The 21,047-nt window shown below is 34.5% G+C and overlaps 1 protein-coding gene and 2 long non-coding RNA genes across 7 annotated transcripts in view; 2 read left to right on the top strand and 1 right to left on the bottom strand.

Annotated features, from left to right (window-relative positions):
• The window catches only part of LOC125673114 (adhesion G protein-coupled receptor B1-like), a 32,105-nt gene that overhangs the window by 2,254 nt on the left and 8,804 nt on the right, over nucleotides 1–21,047 (bottom strand). For 3 of the 5 annotated variants that reach the window (XM_048909449.2, XM_048909445.2, XM_048909447.2), the window contains exons 3-23: nucleotides 20,694–20,850; nucleotides 20,162–20,340; nucleotides 19,605–19,790; nucleotides 19,343–19,465; nucleotides 19,149–19,231; nucleotides 18,290–18,478; nucleotides 17,694–17,765; nucleotides 15,484–15,592; nucleotides 14,981–15,091; nucleotides 14,799–14,862; nucleotides 14,337–14,460; nucleotides 13,828–13,877; nucleotides 13,618–13,735; nucleotides 12,369–12,472; nucleotides 12,056–12,158; nucleotides 11,276–11,453; nucleotides 9,570–9,639; nucleotides 8,315–8,381; nucleotides 7,637–7,722; nucleotides 7,281–7,407; nucleotides 5,061–5,102 (exon numbers count right to left, since the gene is read on the bottom strand). In XM_048909449.2, the coding sequence (XP_048765406.2) occupies nucleotides 5,061–5,102; nucleotides 7,281–7,407; nucleotides 7,637–7,722; nucleotides 8,315–8,381; nucleotides 9,570–9,639; nucleotides 11,276–11,453; nucleotides 12,056–12,158; nucleotides 12,369–12,472; nucleotides 13,618–13,735; nucleotides 13,828–13,877; nucleotides 14,337–14,460; nucleotides 14,799–14,862; nucleotides 14,981–15,091; nucleotides 15,484–15,592; nucleotides 17,694–17,765; nucleotides 18,290–18,478; nucleotides 19,149–19,231; nucleotides 19,343–19,465; nucleotides 19,605–19,790; nucleotides 20,162–20,340; nucleotides 20,694–20,850 (2,342 nt within the window). The remainder of the gene's footprint in view (nucleotides 1–5,060; nucleotides 5,103–7,280; nucleotides 7,408–7,636; nucleotides 7,723–8,314; nucleotides 8,382–9,569; nucleotides 9,640–11,275; nucleotides 11,454–12,055; nucleotides 12,159–12,368; nucleotides 12,473–13,617; nucleotides 13,736–13,827; nucleotides 13,878–14,336; nucleotides 14,461–14,798; nucleotides 14,863–14,980; nucleotides 15,092–15,483; nucleotides 15,593–17,693; nucleotides 17,766–18,289; nucleotides 18,479–19,148; nucleotides 19,232–19,342; nucleotides 19,466–19,604; nucleotides 19,791–20,161; nucleotides 20,341–20,693; nucleotides 20,851–21,047) is intronic. The other 2 variants (XM_048909450.2, XM_056160650.1) reach the window with 1 other exon arrangement.
• Nucleotides 47–3,454, top strand: LOC130053417 (uncharacterized). The gene is made up of 2 exons (XR_008802006.1): nucleotides 47–381; nucleotides 1,978–3,454. It is a non-coding gene; the product is annotated as an uncharacterized LOC130053417 (long non-coding RNA).
• Nucleotides 12,392–20,968, top strand: LOC130053420 (uncharacterized). The gene is made up of 2 exons (XR_008802009.1): nucleotides 12,392–12,512; nucleotides 20,665–20,968. It is a non-coding gene; the product is annotated as an uncharacterized LOC130053420 (long non-coding RNA).

Raw genomic sequence — 21,047 nt, 5'->3', positions numbered from 1 at the left:
TCTAACATGTTCTTTTCCTTTAATGTACTGGTTTTTATATGTAGAGTTCGTGAAAGAACAGTATTTTTAGGTTTACATTACTAGTATAAATCCTATAATTTGCTCTACTTTGTAAGATTGCGTCATACAACGTCGCTATATATTATTAGAAGTGGTAACGTATTGTAAAACATAATTATGCAATGAGCTGTTTAATATATAATAAGATCTTGAAAAAGAAATTTTCTTTCAAAATACGCAATAAGGTTATTTTACTTATAGCCCGAATGGCACACCATATTTTTCAATCCTGCCTTCATTCGGCCATTTTCACACGCCGCGCCGTTAGCCTGTTTGTGCTGTTCGTGGAAGTTGCAGAGGATCTACTCATCGCATTTCAACGTAAGTTTTAGAAATATGAATATACTTCACCTCTACTCGTTAAACTGTATAACCAAATAGGTGTACCAATTGCTCTTAAAAATAATAAACAAGTCGCATGGAACGAATAGTATGGTGCGCCTGTGGTGTGTTGACAAACACATAATATTCACGCATTGGGCTGTTGGAAATCCCACAACAAATCTGTTAACTGTTGTCAACATATATTTATTGTTTATCTATTATAATTATATATTGTTAAGATTTAAAATTGTATGTATATCAGCTGATCAGAAAAATCAGCTGTTTCACGATCATGCCATTTTCAATTCCAAGTGCATGACCTTCTCGGGTCTATTTGAATTTCCTTACATGATGTTTGACTCACTTTACACTTTGAACTTTCCATGTATCATTGTATGGTCTAAAAAGTATTTGTATAGGTTAAAGAGACATATAATTGTATATAGATGTATATTTCCATAATGGTATATGTCTCTGGGGTAACATGTAGGCCTGTGGGGGGTTATAGGTTGAATAATTTTCGAATGAGTATTCTACTATGTTTAAACTTAACTTAGTGATTATTTAGTAATCAAATAAAAGTTATATGATGAATCGATACATTTCTTCAATTTACTGTAAACAAAAACTGTTTCTGTGGTTTGGAATCTGTCTGGTATTAGTGCATAATAAATAACTTCATATTAGTCAATAAATATATTCTTGTTGTAGTGATGACATTTGCAAAATCTGTGAGAATAGAAAAAATTGTGTTAGGGTCAACAGAAAGTTTTAATTAGGGTAGTCGGGAAAGTGGAAACCAATTAACATATATATATTTTTTGGCCTTACGCAGAAACATGGATTAGAAAAGTCGGAATGATTTTTACATTCAATAATTTTTAAATACTTAAAAGCACCATTAAGCCAGGAAAATCATAAGAACAGTTTGGTTTTATAATTTAAATATGCCTTATTTCAAGATAAATTGTAAACATGTCAAACTTAATTTCAACAATTACACTTACAACTTACATGCCTGCATTGGGATTAGATATAGAATCACTCAGAGAATGTTGAATTTCATGGGTACTACCATGATTTAAGCATATATTTTTTTGTTAGCTTATCTCCTTTATATTATTGAATATTAAATTTTTCCATACATCTACCACAAGAAAGAGCATGAAAGATAAAAATATTTTGTGAATTTGCTGATAATTGTGAAGTAAGATACATGTAATATATCAACATTAGCTACAACAAAAATTATTAGATGGGGAATCAAATTCAAATGAAATGTTTGTGTATATAATTATTTATGCAGAAATGTACATGTAACTAAACTGTCCTCTATTGTTTAGTTGGAGACATGTCAATCTCCCACCGAATACATAAATGTAATTTTTCTGAATTCTGTATCAATGAAAATACATGAGGGCATGAAAGTACAACTTTTATATGAATATTATAATACAGGGGTTCGTGTTTGCCCAACTATCTATTTTGTATTGCTTGTAGGAGTTATGAGATTGATCACTGTTTGTTATCTTCACCTTTCATTTATGATATAGTTTTGATAATGATATAATACTGGAGTAATTTGAATTTCAGGATGATATAATATGTACAGCAAAAATTGATGGCAAGGGTGACATGAATCAGATTGACAAGAATCCATATTCCTACTCATCAATGATAGTGGCATCAGTGACACATGCGGATAAGTGTTGGACATCACTGAAGGAATAGCTTCCTTGTTGTGCCTGCCAATAGCAAGGTACCAGATTATACAGCAGTTATGTGGAAACAGATTCCCACAATAGGGGGACCAGATTGACACCTACATTGTACAGTATCAGGCAGTTATATCAGAACTGGAAAAACTGGATCCAAACAAGACTATATTGCTTGGAAGAAACATGTCGACTCTAAAGTTTAACCCTTATTAACCCATGGCACTTCTATGTCATTTGAAATATACCTGTGGAGGTTTTTAAAGTGGGTTTTTTTTTGGGGGGGGGGGGGGGGGGGGTTATTATTTGGAAGAATTCATATTTGATGATTCAAATGAAAATCTGCAGGTTGAATTATGAATGTCATAATGTACTTTTTGAATGATGAAAAGTGTAGAGTCAAAAGTTATCAAATTGTCAAAAACACTGGTCAGGTCTGAATTCATCATCTTGGACACCTTGCAGTTGGAATTATGATCTCTATGAAGAAATGCTGAAAATCTTGCAAAAGAGGAAATGACAAGTTGGGTCCAAGGCACTTGCATATATGCATGAGAAGGTGTTCTATCCAGGCTTGAGGTCAATTACATAGCAATGTAACGCCTTACATTACCTAGAAAATTTCACATTACCATTACTCCTATTTTGAAATATAATGTATTACATTACTTGAGAGTGAATTTACATTACACATTTACATAACATACTGTCAGATATTAAAGAAATGGCAGAAAAATTATTTCTGTATTATGATTTTTAATTATACATTAACATAAGAACACAAAATATTCAGCAATGTTAGGAAACATATCTATTAAGTTATTCATTGCATTTGATTGTCATCAATGTTTCAAATGCTTCAGTCAATCACTAATAAAATGAATTATTCTAAATCTTCGAAATATCATCAAATATTTGAAGTAGTGTAAATGTAATGAAAAATAATGTACAGTACAGTATGCATTACATTACCATTACTTGTAATGCAAAAATGGTCCATTACACCCCCATTACATTGAAACTGGTTGTCATTTAATTACCATTACCCCAGGCCTGGTTCTGTCGAGAGGTATTGAAATTCTCTGTAGAGACTTTGTCTCAGGAAGTGGCCGAGATTGATTGTGACAATTTTGTTGGATGTGAATTTACTGACACACATGTCTACACTTGCTACACAATATAGCATGTGGTGGTTTCAACAAGAAAGTTCTTACTCTGCAGGAAATGACAGAATAGCTAATGGATTCACATTTTTTCTGACTTTTCTTCTGTACATTAGATGCATTGGAAAAACTTTCCTTTCCATTATCTTTTGCTGGTTCATTCTTTGAAATAAAATCAAGTCCGAAAATAAAGTATTTTGGTTTGGTTTTTTTCAATGAATTTTAAAAATGTAATCTGTAATCCTTGCATATTTCCTTGGTGTTCTGTGATTGTTATTTTTATTTGTATTCAGGTATAATTTCATCTTCAGTGTCTTGAAAGAAATTAATTTTTCAATAACGCCAAGAAAAATGTAGTTAACAGTATGATTTAAAAAAAAAAAAATTTTGACACGGGTAGGAATTGAACCCGGATCTCCCGATTGAAGGACGGGCTCACTACCACTAAGCCACGACATCTATGACGTCACACCCTTAAAAATCTTTTATATTTTTACTTGCCCTAGTTAACGTTATACTTTCGATATATCGGCAATAGTTTTAGTTATATCAATGCATGTTCTATAAATTCTTTTCATTTTGATCTTAGTAATTCTGTTGGTGTCGTCTAAATAAAAACGTTCTATAGCATTGAAGGTCCGATTTGTCGGACAGCAGATTCGTTTGTTTACGCATCAAAATTCTATAGCTTTTGATAAAAACACCACATAGGGGTGTATTCTGCATGGAAATGATGTAGACTCCACATAAGTATGTTGTTTTAATTTTTCAAAGCAACATAATTAATAAAATACCCACAACTCTCACAAAAATAAATAATTCCGGATTGCTCTCGATTTAATTCAAAGTTGATATTCATCAACAGCACACCTTTCGATCCAAAAAATCGTTCGTGCAAAATTTATTTGTATTGATAGATTTTGATAGACTACAGTCAGTTTCTGGATCGAAGGTCGTGTTTTATATGAATTATATGACTAAATTTGAAAAAAGTGGAGATTTCTGCAGAAAACCAGACCGATACCGGTTTTGTCTTGTATAGAATTCCACAAGCTGACGTTTTGGCGGGGAAATCTTGGCACGTCGCGATGGTATAAAGATTATATTATCAAATGATAACAATTTTATTTCAATTAATTCTGCTTTATTTTTTAACACACCACAGGGCCGATATAGCTAAACATGGTCTTAGTCCTTTTGTTCTCCGTACATTCCGTTCCCGGGTTTCGATCTCGACCCCTAGCTGTTAGGGGACTTAATCAGTCCCCTTACCCTATAGTCATTCTGAATTGCATCATTATTTACGATTAAAATATAGAACAGTTGTTAACGATATAGTTTTAAGTTGTCGAATATAGTTTACGAATATAAATTTTAAATTTCGACATGAGAGAATAATCAAGAAATGTTCATCATAGACCGTAACTCTAAATCATAGTTTACGATTGTAAAACACAGCTTCCTATATCACAACATGTGAATGATTTATCAACGATTGAAAACTTGTAATTTACAAGTGTAAATATTGTTATCTGTTAGATACAAGTAAGTAATAATATGATAAACAACACTAAACAACACTAAACCACTGTATATTCTTAGATAAAGTATACAAGCTCTAGTTTACGCTTTGTTAATTATTGTTCATAATTAATGAACCTATAGCTTACATGTACCATATACAAAACTATGTATAGTTCACTCTAGTGAAATCGGTGCGCTGTACTATATCGTATGAAGTATGCGAAATGAAATTCTTATCAGATGGAAAATAATAATACCCGTTATCTCTACTTACCTTTTTGTTGAACACACAGTTTGATAAAAATATGAAAAAACCCTGAAAAGATATCAGAATTCAATTTTGGTATTCGTCGATCAAGCTGTATTTGTGAAGATTAACACTAGTATACTTCCAACTTGTCTCTATAGCGCGTTAAATATTGAATTCAGATCAACGAACACATTTTGAAAAGTATATTTAAGTAAGTGCGTCACCAACTCGACACAGTTTCAACTTGATGTAAAACAGTTTCAAAATGCGTCTATATAAAATTGGGTCCAGCTCAACATACACTGTTGTAGTTTGATTTTTATTTTAATTTACGTATTGGAATTCTATTTATGATGCAGTAACGGGAGATTGCACCGAACTGGTATATTCCCTATGTATGTATCAAGTATATACATCTGGGAGGCGGCCACGAGTTCGATACTTGTGGTACAATTTAGTACGCACGTCCGACTTTCTCGTCATGCATGAATTGAATGATAATTCTAATTACTTTAATTAACTATTGGTAGCTTTTAAATATTGCGTGGAAAACTGTACGTGCTTGATTTTATTTTTTCTTCTTCAAATTTTCAGTTATTATATTTAAAATTTCACGAGTTATACTCCATATCTTCACCTGCAAAAACACAGGTGAAATAATCAGAGATATTGTTCAATGTGACAAAGTCCAAGTCCTTTACGTTTTGTGTCACAGCTTTGAATTAGAACAACTACGTGCTTGGACTGAAATGGTATTTCTGAATATTTCTGGAATACTCTGAAAATCAGAGTTGATTTTACACAATGTTTCATATTTCGTAAATCAAGAGGCCTAAATGATTTACAAATATAATGAAGTTGCTGAAAGAATCATTCGTACGATCTGAAGTAGACGGTGATAATAGTCATGGGGTTCTCAGGTTCTTTTACACGCACTTCATATCACTAATTGGATAAAGTGCACCGCTATCTAGTACATGGTAGGCCCGTCTGGAACTACATGATGCATATCTATGTTTACATGCTCGAGGTCACAGTTGTGACGCTCACAGTTACAATTTCAAATTGAGGCCAAAGTGAGGTATTTCTGGGTCGAGGCTCACCTTCCTAATGATGCAATAAATGACCAAAACTGTACAGTGTTTTTATGCCTCTCAACTGATTCGATACGTGAGAATATGTTCTGCCTATGATCAGTTTTTAAATCGAGGCAAGCTACTGACAAACTAGTTGATGTTATAGGGGTTTCAACAGTCTCGTTTAAAGTCGGCATTTCGCAAATTTTATGGTCGTTATAATGACGATCTACTTTACAAAAACATTTTGTCATTTAGTCGATTGCTGTCTAACGTGTTTCCTACCAATTGTTTGGCCATTCGTTGCATACTAGTTTTGACTACGGATGACTACATTTACCTGATCAAGATACAGGGCTCGCGGGGGTGTGACTGGTCAACAAGGGATGTTTATGTGTATGTCAATCCAATGAGCCATATTGCTCACGGAAATAAAGAAACTAAACTAAATACTCCTCCTAGACACCTGGTCCCACCTCTAGTGTGTCCAGGGGTCAGTGTGCCCTATCCTTAATTCTGTATTCTTTATACGAACGGTAAACCATAAGGTACACCAGGAGTAAGCATCCCCTGTCGACCAGTCACACCCGCCGTGAACACTATATCTTAATCAGGTAAACGGAGTAATCTGTAGTCAAAATCAGTGTGTCAAGAAGATCACTGTTCGTTAGCTTCACTTTTTCATTGGAACATGCGAGTCAGAATATACGAGTGGATTCCCTGCTCTTGGATCTTAGGAACACTGACTATTATGTCATATCATATCAATAAAAATTTTCAGCCATTTTCACCCACAAGGGTACTCTTTAAAAAAAATCACCGTTTACGTTGAAAAGCTTCTTTTTGAAACTCACTTTGAAATACTTTTTTCTTTGAAAAAGTACCTTGAGATGGACGGAATTTTCAAAACAACTTTTCACAGTTTTTGAATTTGCTCTTTTTAAACATATTAAAAGTGTACAAACAATATGCGCCTAATTATGCTTCTGTAAAATGACTTAAACTTTTTGCAAGGTTTAAAGTGTGGATAGACAGACAAAAACCACGTGCTTCCGATTTTCAATCTCAGGGACGTAAAATTAAGATCACCTACACATGATGCGTACCAGGATGTGAATTTGACTTTAGAAATTATCAGACAAAATTAAACTGAAATTTATACACTCACCTGCAGAGAATTAAGGATTGAAAATATGTATTGAAAAACGATGGTGTCTTCACTGACAGACAGGAAACCAAATAACCACGTGATTCCCAGAACAGGAAGCAGTGTTGATATACTGCGGATACCCATTCTGTCACAAATTAGAAATATCATCAAAATCATATCCTCATCTGCTAAACGCTGAAAGAATTACATCTTTTAAAAAATATCAATTTTACTATTTGAACAGTTGAAAACTTTTTCGCCTTCACTAGAATTCTTACGAAAATTTCAGAAAAATTGAAAAAAATACGTTAGTCTCTGCCTTCCATTGAACTAATTTTAGAATCTTTAATTGTTGAACATGGAGCGGAACTTACACTGCTTTTCGTCTGACGGTTCCAGTGGACGCCAGCTGTGTTGAATACATTGTCACAACTAAGGTGATAAGGATGATCAGATTCATCTGACAAAATTCAACGTAAAACTATACATGTACAAGCCTTTATAGTACTATTCATTTAAGGAAATCTAACATTAATAGGCATATATAATAACTATGCTCCTTCTAATACGCTTGGGAACGGACTACAGGACCTTGCTCTGTAACCTGGCTACTATTCATGCAAAACAGAAGAATCATTTCTGCATGACCACGAGAACTCTGAATTGGTGACTCATCAATGTATGCTTACAAAATACGTCATAACAGTCGACAACTTCAGTCAATACTGCAAAAACCCTATCTATTCGCAGTATAAAGCTATTCTGTATACGATACACCTCCATTGTTGATATTCAGGATTATTTTTTTTTGGTACAGTTGTATTTGATGACGATTTTGATTGATTTAGCTGATCCGGGTCCATTGCAAGGTCACAAGTAACCGGTAATCAAATGTAGCAATGTTGGGGATCCCCCCCTTTTTTTAAAGCATCATAATTATCCGGTATGCACAACCGACCTTTGAACCTAATACACACAAATAGGAGAAGAGCTTGGTCTATTCATCTAAGGTCAAGGTCGCAGTATGGGATAGGACATATAGATATACTTACAAACACAACAAACGCGACAGGACCGAGAAATCCATATAGTGCTCCACTTTCAAACGACAGCCAGCATCTAACAAAAATAACATTGTACAATATACTAGTTACACTGTATGGTTTCATGTTCATACAGATTATTTTGTTTAACCGCCGCGGTGGTCTAGAGGCAATCTCTACCCAGAGTTATCGTTCCTTAGATTGGTCTAGAGGTACAGCGTTTGCCCCGCATGTAGAAGGTCGGGGTTCGAATCCCGGCCGCGACTGACCTTAGTCGTTAAAATAGGTAGTGGCAGTTCCATAGCCAAACGTTTGGCATCAAGTGTGAATGGCACGGGTCCTCGGGGACAACCCTCATTGCTCAATGACAGTAAGCGCCGAGCATAGGCCTAAATTTGAAGTCATTCACCGGTATTAGTGACGTCTCCATATGAGTGAAAATTTTTCGAGAGGGACGATAAACAAGATCCAATCGTTCAACTTTGATGAAAAGTAGAAACATTATCTGAAGGTCGTAAATATCGGATGAACCATGAACATAAATGGTGTCAAAAATATTGACCGGGGAATGAAAGAATCAAAAGTTCGTTTTAAAAGGTTAAATCATTTAAGGAGATTCTCTTTTATCATCAACAAGGGATTTCTAAAATTAAAGATGGAAAAGGGCTATATAAAAAGCCATGTTTGAGTAGAATTGCTTCGGAAAAAAGCCGCGAATCTTCAGACCAATATATGGAACATCTGGCTTGATATGAAGCTATCTTAAAGAAAAAGTATATTTTGTCTCAACTATCTTGAAATGACGCTGTCCCTGCAAAATAATGGTAAAACAATTTTCAACATTTGGAGATCCGGGGTGTACAGTGTTCGTTGTCTGACAATATAAAAACCGCCCACCATTGTTGCAAACAGATAGAGAAAGGACGGCATACTGCTACATAGAAAATTAGTTTCCAAACACAAAATATGTAAAAAAAATAAATAAATTTTCAAAATTCGAAAACCACGAAAGCATCGTCTTTTGTTGATACCACCTTAAATGACTGAAATATTGCCACAACCAATCAATCTTTTGTTAATTCAGGTTCTTTCAAACAATCAAATTTATCATATCATACCCGACTCGAATTTGACATATCAGAAAAAAATACTAAACATTGGAAAGGTTCCCACCCTTTTATTTATCTCTACATTACAGTGGATACCAGTACGGATCGGTGTTTACTACTTCATTACTAGTGCACGAGAAACAATTAATACTCACATATTTTTGGGATTATAGTTAGATGGGTATGTTAAACCTAGTGTGATGCCAGTTATTATGACAGGCAGACCTGAAAAACAAAATGTACATCCATTATTCATAATTTCACGGAAAAAAACCCTGCTATTTAAAACACGTGTTTAGTGAAATGAATGCGTCAAAATGGCCTGAAAACAGCTTCTCAACAAGCGTAAAAAGTTCGAATAAAATTCGATGAATTTAGGCCACAGGTGTGTTACTGCATCACGGTTGCATATCGGCAATGCCTTTACTAATAGATCAAAGTTGTGGAGGTGAATCATGAATATTGTGTTCTCCGCAATTTCCAACAATCCAAAGACATTCTGTCAATCCAAAGACATTCTGTACCATCGTGTGCGTAAAGCATTGTTTTGTGGCTTTAGATGCTGGATTCATCTGAACGTATTGATATTAATAAAAGAAGCGACGATATGCAAGGTATGTTTGGTAGGTCTCCCTTCAAAGCGCCATGGGATGTGTCATCAATATTGCCAAAAGATTGAAATGAGGCTGAGTAACGCAGCTAAAGCTGTATGACCTGGAAGTTTTCTTCCAAAGCAAAGCATTATTTTAATTAGTTTAAAAGTTATCAACTTTCCCTAAATCATATGTCTGAAAACATCTGCATTAAAAAGATAGTTGTGGAAAAAATATTTATATCAAATTGATATAGTGAGATAGCACCCAATTATCGTAAATGTGTATATGTGTTGGTGATGATAGGAAAACACATGACTCTTATTCTACCTTTTTTTTCTTCCTTTTTTTAAATATTTTACGATGGGGATAAATGTTGCATGTTATGATCGTAGCGAAGTCTTTGGGAGAAAAGGTGCAGCTTTGTTATTTAGATCATATCATCTTTAGACATTGCTAAGTACAGGCACTTTAACAGCGAGAAGATCCTCACTCTGACAGAGACCATCAGGTAAAACACGACAATTTTGACCTCTGGTCAAATTATCCTCTTCGTCGGTGAAATATCTTCAATATTCTATTAAATCTGTTCTTTGACAATGATGATTATCGTTATACAGAATATTTAATATAAGCTTTTAAGACAGTTTGATTAATCAGCACAGTTCACAACTCTTGATATATTCCCGGCCTTGACATTAATATCAATACAGTCAAGGAATAGAATATAAAGAAAACCCAAATGCAAATGTTAACTATTCAGTTTAAGGATACCCCACAGTTAGGAAATATATGAAACACTTCAACCCGCAAGAATAAAATTATACCATATGAAAGATGAAGATAACGAACAGTGATCAATCTCAAAACTCCTATAAGCAATACAAAATAGAGAGTTGGGCAAACACGGAGCCATCCTCATTACATTGTATATCATTAAAAGTTTGGGCCAAGCATAATTTCAAATTTAATGACGAAGTTCGAAATCTGAAGTGAAAACGAGAATCAGTGTGCTTCAAAATCCATGTTTTTTTCTGTTTTATTTCAAATGCAAGTCGGTCAAAATTCATACTCTTTTGATCCATAAGAAGCACACCGACACCCCTTCCACGGTTTAATGTGTATACATAATTAATTAAAACGTACAGTGTACTTTCTTAAAAATCTCTTATATAGTTGCATTGAGGAAAATCCCGTCTATTATACTAAATTAAATCATATGATTCCTGAAGAAAACATTTCATGCTGAACAAAAATGACACGCTAACCGTAAGCGACAATAAGGAATAATTTCTTCCTGGATTTGGAGGTGAATCTGTTGGCCATAAGGAAGGAGATTTTGACGAGAGTCACGTGGACAAAGTAATAAATCCCGATGTCCAGCATGAGGCAGAATACCACCAGAAAGAGGTACTGCAGAAACACAGCGATGACCATACAGACGATCTGGAAAAGGACGATACAGAAAAGGACTAAGTACAAAGCATCTGTCATTGTAAATAGTATCGTGTATGTTAGAGGCTAGATAGGAACTTATCCATAACTGAACTAGAGAAAGGGAAATTGTTATGCTGATACCAGTACTTATATACTTTACGTATTGTGGTATGTGATGTATTTATCTATACACGTAATCTATGCAGATATAGTATACTAATTTGTGATTATCAAATTATTCATGACACAGACTGTACACCTGGGAACCCCTCTGTTGACATATTGGAATATACATTAATGTTAGAGAAGGGTATGTTTTGTGTACCATGTTGGTAAATCTTTTTCTATATGTAGCATGTACTATATTTTATCTAGGCCTAGTGAGTATCAAAATTTTCCATCAAAATGGCAAGCACCAGAAATTGCCGGCGATAGAGTACAATTACGTAATTATCGCCAGGAACAGTAAATGATCTTCATAACGCTGTAACATTTGTTAGTAATTATCTAAAAGTGTGACACGGGCGATATTCCCGTCAATTGTTGATGAAATCTTATGGATTTCAGAGTTATACACTTCACAGTCAGGTAGTGTGGAAGCGCAGGGTTACCTCGTTTTCGGTCCTCTCAACCCCAACAACGAACAAGATGTAGGCCAAGGCGATAGTCAGACAGAGATTAATGATCAGTAAGTTCATATCAGATTTGATGAATCTGTAAAATACAGAATTGTCAAAGTTGAAAACAAGCACTTGAAATTATATACAATTTCGTCTGAGAGAAATGGGTGCTCAAACTTTTCACAGATGGCAACCGAGATATGTTGCAATCACATATGTCTCAAAACAGACCGTCTAATACGCAGGAATGGATACAATGCGGAAACATATTTTCATGTTCTTCACGGGAAAAAAAAGTACGAACCTCCAAAGCACCAGAAAAATGACTATAGTGATGATACAGAAGAAAACAGAGATACAACAGCCAATTAGCGAAATCCACGTCAGGGCCTCTGCTTCCTCCGTTTCCTAAACAATATAGACAAATTGATTAAGGCTTCTTCTGTATGTAAGTTTTTTTTTTATCAGTGTCTGCATTCGATCATTATCGAGAAGTACAAGTTATTTTCTTTGTTTGTAAATACCACCGTATCTTTCGGACGAAAACACACTTCTAATTCAATGTAAAGCTATAAATCGAATGTTGTTTGTCATGTGTGTCTGTTAATGCAAAAAATACAAATCACCTCGCGTGGAGGGCAAAGCAGAACCAAAGTGTTTTATAGCATGTACAATGTTTCTGGTTTGAAATGTGTTCTCCTCCAGATCAATGCCTATGTTGAGTACACAGAAACATTAATTTCAATGTGTCATTGTCAACATAGGGACAGGGTATCATTTCAGTTAAGTTTAGGATATTTGTTTTGAAGCGGGACTTAAATATTGTTTTGCGTCCATTCGAGATTTTTCGCTCGTATTGAGACGTCTCCAGCTTAGGTGAAGTGTCACAAGTTTATACCTATGCGAAGCGCTTAAGGCTGTAGCAGTGAGGGTTCTTTATCGTGCCACGCCTGTCGCTACATGACCCCCGGTTCAGAGAAATTTGACATGGATGAAAAGTGGAGAATACATGTATGCACAACAATATTTTGAAATTGAAATATTTCAAATTTACTTTATTCAGTCAAAAAATGCAGTTTAAGAAGAAAGCAATCTGAAACAACCTAAAACCCCTGCTGGAGTCGAACCCGCGATCGTCGTCGTGCTAAGCTATTGAGCTACTCATCTAGGCAATGTTATTTTAAATGAATAGACAAATGTCACCGATATTTATATTTTCATTCATGTTTTAAATGAGGTCAGACATTATGACGATGTAGAGTACCTCCTTAAATTCATGACTCATCTGAAAGACAGGTCGTGCGTTCGGCGAGGGAGTAGTCACTACTCATGTAACTAACGTCTTAAGTTTGACGCGGCCATGCCACTAGTGGGGCTCGAACCCTAACCCTCCCTGTCACGAAGCAACTGCTTTAACCGCGACCGGTCATTTTAGAAACTCAACCATTGAGATAAAAAGCAAAGATACACAGATATGCTTATTTTCATTGAATTTGAAAAGGGGAACTAACATAACAGATTTACAAGATGTATAATAAACAGCAATGTACAACCTTATGGTAAGGTCTGATCAGAATGGCGAAGTTAGTGAGATGATCACATCGGCAGTCTGTTATATTTTCTTCATTTCTGAATGCTTTGCAACCATCTGTAGACCAATGGCTTCCTTTCCTGTGTAAAATTGTATGCATGAAAAAGACGAAAACTTAAATGCAAAAATTCATGACCTCATTTAATTAAATTGAAAACATTGAAATACTTACGTTTTATTAGTTTTCCAGTACGCACATACAATATCAGACTCGGCTGTAACCTGTAAATGAAGAAATATATATATACCTGTGTGTGTATATATATATCACCCGCGAATGTGTCTAAAATAAAAATAAAAAACGCGAAAATTTCAACACGTGAAATGATTCCCCATTACAGTATAAATATATTTGTTATGCCATCACAAAGGTACATGTATTAAAAAACCTATTAAATTTAAACTACATAGTTTAACACAGTTACTTTTGTAAAAGAATCTGTTCTGCCTGAATAGCTAATAATTTTGCATTACAATCTACTCTGTTTGGAGGTTTTATTTTCTTCAGTTTCATTCGGTTTCAAAGAGATCTCATATAGGGGGCATATATATTTCTAATCTGAAATGAAACACTTCACTTCTACAAACTGGAAATCAGAAGCATGACATGCCCCATGGAATAGTTCTTAAAAAACAAAGTGCCAGATCTCGTTCTGTATTGTGTAGTAGAGCGAACTTTACGTGTTTTGGATGTGTGAAACTCATGCGCAGGGCTGGTTGCAGATTTATGCGTTGTTTTTCTCCGTTCAGAGACAATGACAGAACATCTGACACAACTTCCTCCGAGTCTCCCTCTTCAGTATCACTGTAAACAAATTCAGTGACGTGAAGGAGGCTTGGCATCTTTGACTAATTAAAATTCTAATTATATTCATGTGCATTCCGAAAAAAAAAATCCCTAATATTCTGAACTCATAGCAATTATTAAAAAAAATCTTTCTAAACCAACATACATCCGACAGTTCATAGTGGATATAAAAATCCAAATCGTGTACCATGATTATCATAGTGTTGTAGAGAATAGGTATGTCACATTTTATGCAAACTTAAATCTTATGAAATCCATTGCATAATTAATCTTTACGCCACATTAAGTGACCATAACTTCATAAAGACCGATTCAATGGCAAACTAGAGACTTACTTTTTTGATGTCCCTCCAAGAATTTCTGATATCGATTTGAATTTGGAAGCCACGTAGCTGAAATCTAAATTCAGTGATTTTGAATAACTATCAGATAAAATATATTAAATAAAGATATCGACCCTAATTGATTTAACCGAAAGAATTCCATAAATTCATATCATCGGAAGCCACTAGATAACCTGATGAGTTGCTGTGGAGTTGAGGGGGCAAGGTTAAATATGTGTCGGAGGTATCACCCTCCCCGGGAAAATTAACAATCGTCTCCCTCGGCTTTCTCGCCACTGTCATCACTGAAATAGTAAAATTTAGTAGTAAACGATCATTAAAGGGCGAATTGTAAACTCATTTAGACTTGCGTTGAAGTGAATTTTGTCATTGAAACTGTTCTGCATGTAACATAATATCTTGATATATACTATACATCCTGAAAACAAATTAAAATTTTCTCTATGTATAGTTAACCATGAAATAGTAGATCTCTGATTACGTGGTAGACAACAGAGAACGTTCAGTACTTGTATATTTGGCATGCTACTAATTGAATTCGATACATCGCTGTATAGCACGTTGATTTTCCCCCAGCATCTGTTACGTAATTGATTGCTATCAAACAATGTAATGTAGATTCCTACGACACCGACGGGAGTTTGATTCCACGAAGGATATGCAAAACAAGCCTCACCCAAGTTTTCCGTTGTAAACGTGACGTTTTTATTTAGCGTGACCGTCTTTGCCACCACGTTACCAAATGTCGATACGGCCTGCAGAATCTTATTTACGCTGGAATCGATCTACAATTATAAAATATTCCATACTTTTAATTTCTTTTATACACTATTTCTGGTTTTTTGATATATCATTAACAATTGACAAGATGGTCATGCAAGTTTATAAACACATACAGGCAATGTACGCTAACGGAAATTATGATCTTGAGATTGAAGAAAAGCACCCTTTAGCTCTTGTTTCTTATCTATAATACTGAGGATGTTTGGTGAATAGGAAAACACAATTAACTATCGTCTCAAGCCAAGGTCCGAACTCTGCTTGTAGCTCTCTGCTGGAGAGGATCGTACATTTTGACTGTGGTTTGTGATGATGTACAGTAGTTTAACGTGCGCATTTGATACAAAAATGAAAAAAAAAAAAATTAACAAAAACATATTTGTAAAAAAAGACGAAGTTACAGCAATTAAACATCTAATTTGATTTGAACATAAAAACTTTAATGATAAACAAGTTTTAAAAACTTTTTGTGTTTTTCTCCTAATTAAACATGATGCAGAATTAGCTCAAAATTAGAAATGCGCGTAAGGAGCGTTAGTTAAACCTACGCATTCAGCAGAAAACCAAAACAGATTATTTTTTATGTACAACAATTAAACATAAAACATTATTATTCCAAATAACAGGTATCTGTAAAAGTGACGCAGTCAAAGTACGTAATATAACTTGAAAAAAAGGAAGCGTGGATTTACATCAAACAAAGTCATCATTATTTTTTTTCTGTTCTGCACTGGTCTTAATGATAGTTAAGTAAAGGGTTTTACAGAGATTTAACCTTGATAAAAATAGGTTGGACAGCTTTTCTTAATAATACAAAAAATAGAATAAAATTTATAAGAAATAATTTGAATCACGATGAATACAATATTTACGCTACACTGCGGTAAGGTATTCAGAGATTAAGAAAACATAGACAGATAGATATATGCATGTTTAATTTGATTCTCATCAGTTTCCAACAGACTGCTTTTACTGAACCCGATCTCCATAGTGCAGAAAAATGTGTCTTATTTTTAGATGTTAATAACTTGCATAATTTCCTTTACGCCTCATTACTCATGTACTGATTTCTCTTGACTTTTTGAAAGATAAAACTCAGATAAAAACGTATACACGCCAAATCTAATTATCACATTTTCCCCCTTCTAACATGAACGTATAGTTCAAATTATGAGTTAAATTCGTAAAAAAATATATTGGATTTTGCACTTGTAATATCATTCGCAAGCAAATTCTTCTTGAAAATTGAGAATAGGATTATTGTTATTAAATTTGTAGGCTGATAATAATATGCCCAAAATACAATGATGCAAGCACCAAATTTACGGACTGGATAAATGATTCAATCACATGTATACTGAAGTGACACATTACTTTGAATATAGAATACACAGTATTCCTGTGTTTATGAGTGAAGTTTGTTAAGTAAATAAAACAATGTAAAGACGAAGTAGATCTCGTGAAATTTATAAAACCGCAATAATTATTCTTAAACCTTTAGTTAGGCAATTCTTGAACAACTTTCAACATTATTTAACATATCATTTATTGCTTTATATATTGTTCTTAATCAAGAAACTGTTTGAAAATCAGTAAAAATAGTTTTCTTTATTTCTTCGGGATCGCTGATTCAATGACAATATAAGCGATGATTTGATATCCACGTGATTGAATTTACAGCAATGTAGTCGCGATAAATCTTTTCTTGTTGATGTACAAATATTCAAGTATGCTTTACAACACATTAAAAATGAACACCTTGAATTTTCTTGATGAAGAAAACAGACAGTCCTCATTGAATAAATATCCCACAGTAAATCATGGCTCAAAACAAAACTTATTTCATAAATGGGCCGCCATAATAATGCTCATTGTGATCGTGAGAAAATCTGACTATGTTGTAATATATTTAAAAACAAAACAATTAACGTTACTGATGCTTTCAATGGTTGCATAGAATAGCAAATTAATAATGAATTTAATAAAATAAATAAAATAAAGGGAGGGAGTGGGATGATTTCTTTGAAAACTTGAGAATATAAAATCTCTCAACTTTCAATATGGTCATTTCGCTGATCACCAATCATTTCTTGCTCAAAATCTTACCTGAGTTGATTTGTTCCGCCAAGCGGTGGTGCGTTTGGTTGACAGCAAGTGATCCACCACTGTCACAAAGGTCTAGTTATAAATACAAGATATATACTGATAGATGCATATATCATAAGCCAATGAATATAAAGCGGAAGATCAATTGAAAGGGGAATATTCCTAATGTAATGGTAATGATAGCATGCAACATCATGAATGCGTTGCAGTTGTAAACACTGCGCGTATGAATCTTGATAAATATAGTATGTTTAATTTAACGGCTGGGAATTCCGACAGAAATGAAAGCAGAATATAGATATGAAAATTAAATTTCATTTTTGAAAATTCAAATACAGGCCTGCATACATTGAATATTGACAGAGTGCCGCATAGACTCAAAAAACGCAATGACACATAAATAACTGATTGTTGCATCTATAGATATTCGAATCATTTCCATCCTTTCTTTATGTTTTGTAATAAAACTAGAATAAACTAGAATGAATGTGCCCTTTATTTCTGCAGAAACATAAAATGAACGGAGCTGTATATAACAAAAATGCTTTATACAAACGTAAATTATAAAGCAAAGAGGGAAAAAAACCCCCAAAAACCTTTGGATGAATCGTCACGTTCGAGGCATCAGCTATCGTCGCCATTTTGTGGATGATATCCACCGTTCTGTCCAAGCTCCTGGCGTTTGATATTCCATCACTGGCAACGTCGGCTATTTTGGGTAAAGCTGTCCTGAGCACGTGCTCTACATTAACGTCATCACTATTTCCTTTTGCGAGAAAGGCAACCTGTTGCAATGATTAAATCATCATGATTTCAAATGTTACGTATACTACTGAGTCATTTGAAATACAATATTCATAATATTCTGGAATCATTTATTTTCGGGGAGTGTGGGTTATTTTTTTTCTCTATTTGAAAAGTGGCATGCATTCGTAGTTAACATTACACTGAGAACATTTCGGAAGCTATCATCATTGCCAGACTCGTCGTGGTTGTAAATCTAAAGGCAGACCCTTCCGAAAAAATCCACGAAAATTAACAACACGAATAATACTGATTCCTTAGTATGGAAGGTGAAGATAACGAACAGTGATGAATCTCACAACTTCCATAAGCAATACAAAATAGAGAGTTGGGCAAATACGGACCCCTGGACACACCAGAGGTGGGATCAGTTGCATAGGAGGAGTGCGTATCTCCTGTCGAGGAGTTACACCCACCGTGAGTCCGATAAGATTAGCCGTACTTTGAACTAAATTTACCACTTAATTAGGTTTAAGTTATACAAAGCTCTACAAAAATCGGGAACGTTACAATAATGCTATAATTTGAAAACTCAAGGTCGAAACGAAGTTAGATGAGTTATGTCTGAATTGCTGTTTTAAAAAAAGAAGAAAGAAATACATGTACGTGAAAAAGATTCAATAATGGTATCTATACAATGGAGTGATTTACCTCAGCTTCAACCTCATTTATCTTGTCGATTTCACAGTTTGGATTCTGGATCTGCACCAGTTTGCATTCGTTTTCTGGTATTGCTGATTATAGAAAAATCATGATGCCATAGTTAAAGCAATACAATATAGAAAAAAAACCCACCCCAAAACAAAACCAAAACAACAGGACAACTGTAATAAAAAAAATCTCACCTGTGACGTCAACAGTTGCCAGTGACCTTTGACATTGTTCAAGTCCGCACGTATAGGTAGCTGTGTGTATGGATAGGGCGTGTTGAGCTGTGTATACCCATTGCCCGGTGGAGTTTTGTGAATCTGTTATGTGAATGAATCATATCATATGAGTATTTTACTAAAAAATGTTTAAGGCGACACGATTGTTTAGAATGGAAGGTTAATGTTGTATATAATTTTTACGCTGTACTCACTATATTGCATAAAACGAACAATTTACCTATGGATTGGTTGAAGAACATGATATCATTTCTGCACCATACTATTTGACCATGGAGCCTAGTTAAATCGTCAGAAGGTGTGAAGCATGTCAGATGAAAATTGTGGCCCCACCGCACTATATTTTCATGTGGAGCGATATAAAACTTCGGAGGTGTTGCAATGGTGGAAGGGGCCATGGTGGTTTCTGGAATAAAGGTTTAAAACCTATAACACTTGTACTTGATAAAGCACAGTTACATATTAAATGAAATGAAGTGCTCACCTAATGGAATCTAAAATAAGCCCTACATTGTATTAATTGTAATAATCTCCCATACTACAGTAAAACACGGATAAAGCGAACAGGTTTATAATGAATTCATGGTTTTTTTGTTGTTTTTTTTTTTTTGTTTTTTTAAAAAGCGAAGTGCTTTTTTATTCCCCGTAGGTTTAAAACATAGATACAACTGTAAATGAACTTATTGGATTATGGGATATAACGAACTAAGTTTATAAGAAATCCAAATTTGTTCGTTTCAAGCACTTCACCATCCGCATGTTTTACTATCAAATTACCACCGCTGGGGACACATATGACCCCAACATCTTCTGCGTGTGTACAGTCACTGATTCCCCACTCTGTGTGTGAACAGTCTACAATGGACGACTCGTTTCCAGTGCAGGAAACCTCGTCCAGCCAGATGCTACCAATCCCGTTTCCAAATTCTGAAAATGCCTTCACTGTTGCACCCTCTCTGAAATTTGAACAATTTTTAAATGCTTAAGGGTAAAGAGTGCATCGTAGATCTAACGAGTCTAATATTAATCAGGTTGAAATTTTAACAACTTTTATTTTTTACGACTTTTCCAAGGTAAGCAATTAAAAGAGAACAACTACAAAGTGTTGTGTAATTTGGAGTAATTACATTTACTTAGTTACGCTAAATTGCAAATATAACCAACACGGTTCATTTTTCTTCATTTAAGGGGAACCTTTTAGTTTTCAAATCAGAGTTATGGATGATAAGAAAACCTTCGGGGATGATTGGATTTATCTTGGTTTTTGCTTTACATTCCAGATATGGAAAGATGAAATATTACTGTGTACCTCATCGCTCCCATCATATGACACACAACGCCAGCCTCCTTAGCGGTCCATTTATCATCACAGATAGTTCCCCATATTCCGGAATGGAAAATTTCAACCCGGCCTTCGTACGGGGTTTTTCCTTCTGACAATCTAACTGTTCCTTCTTGTATGTTATCTGAATTACAGCGATGAAACCAAAAAGCAAATCATTTTAAATAACTTTTACCACTGATATTTCGTATCAGTCCTCATTGATGTAAGGGTGCAATCACTTATTAAATTATTCGAACTGTGCTTTTAGAAGTAAGTTATCTTCCCTCCCTGTTATTGTAATGGCCAATTCCCTGATTAAATTAATTGTATTTTGGTATA

The sequence above is a fragment of the Ostrea edulis genome, chromosome 3 (assembly GCF_947568905.1).
Source record: "Ostrea edulis chromosome 3, xbOstEdul1.1, whole genome shotgun sequence".
Lineage (NCBI taxonomy): Eukaryota > Metazoa > Mollusca > Bivalvia > Ostreida > Ostreidae > Ostrea > Ostrea edulis.
This window is presented reverse-complemented; position numbering and strand designations above follow the sequence as displayed.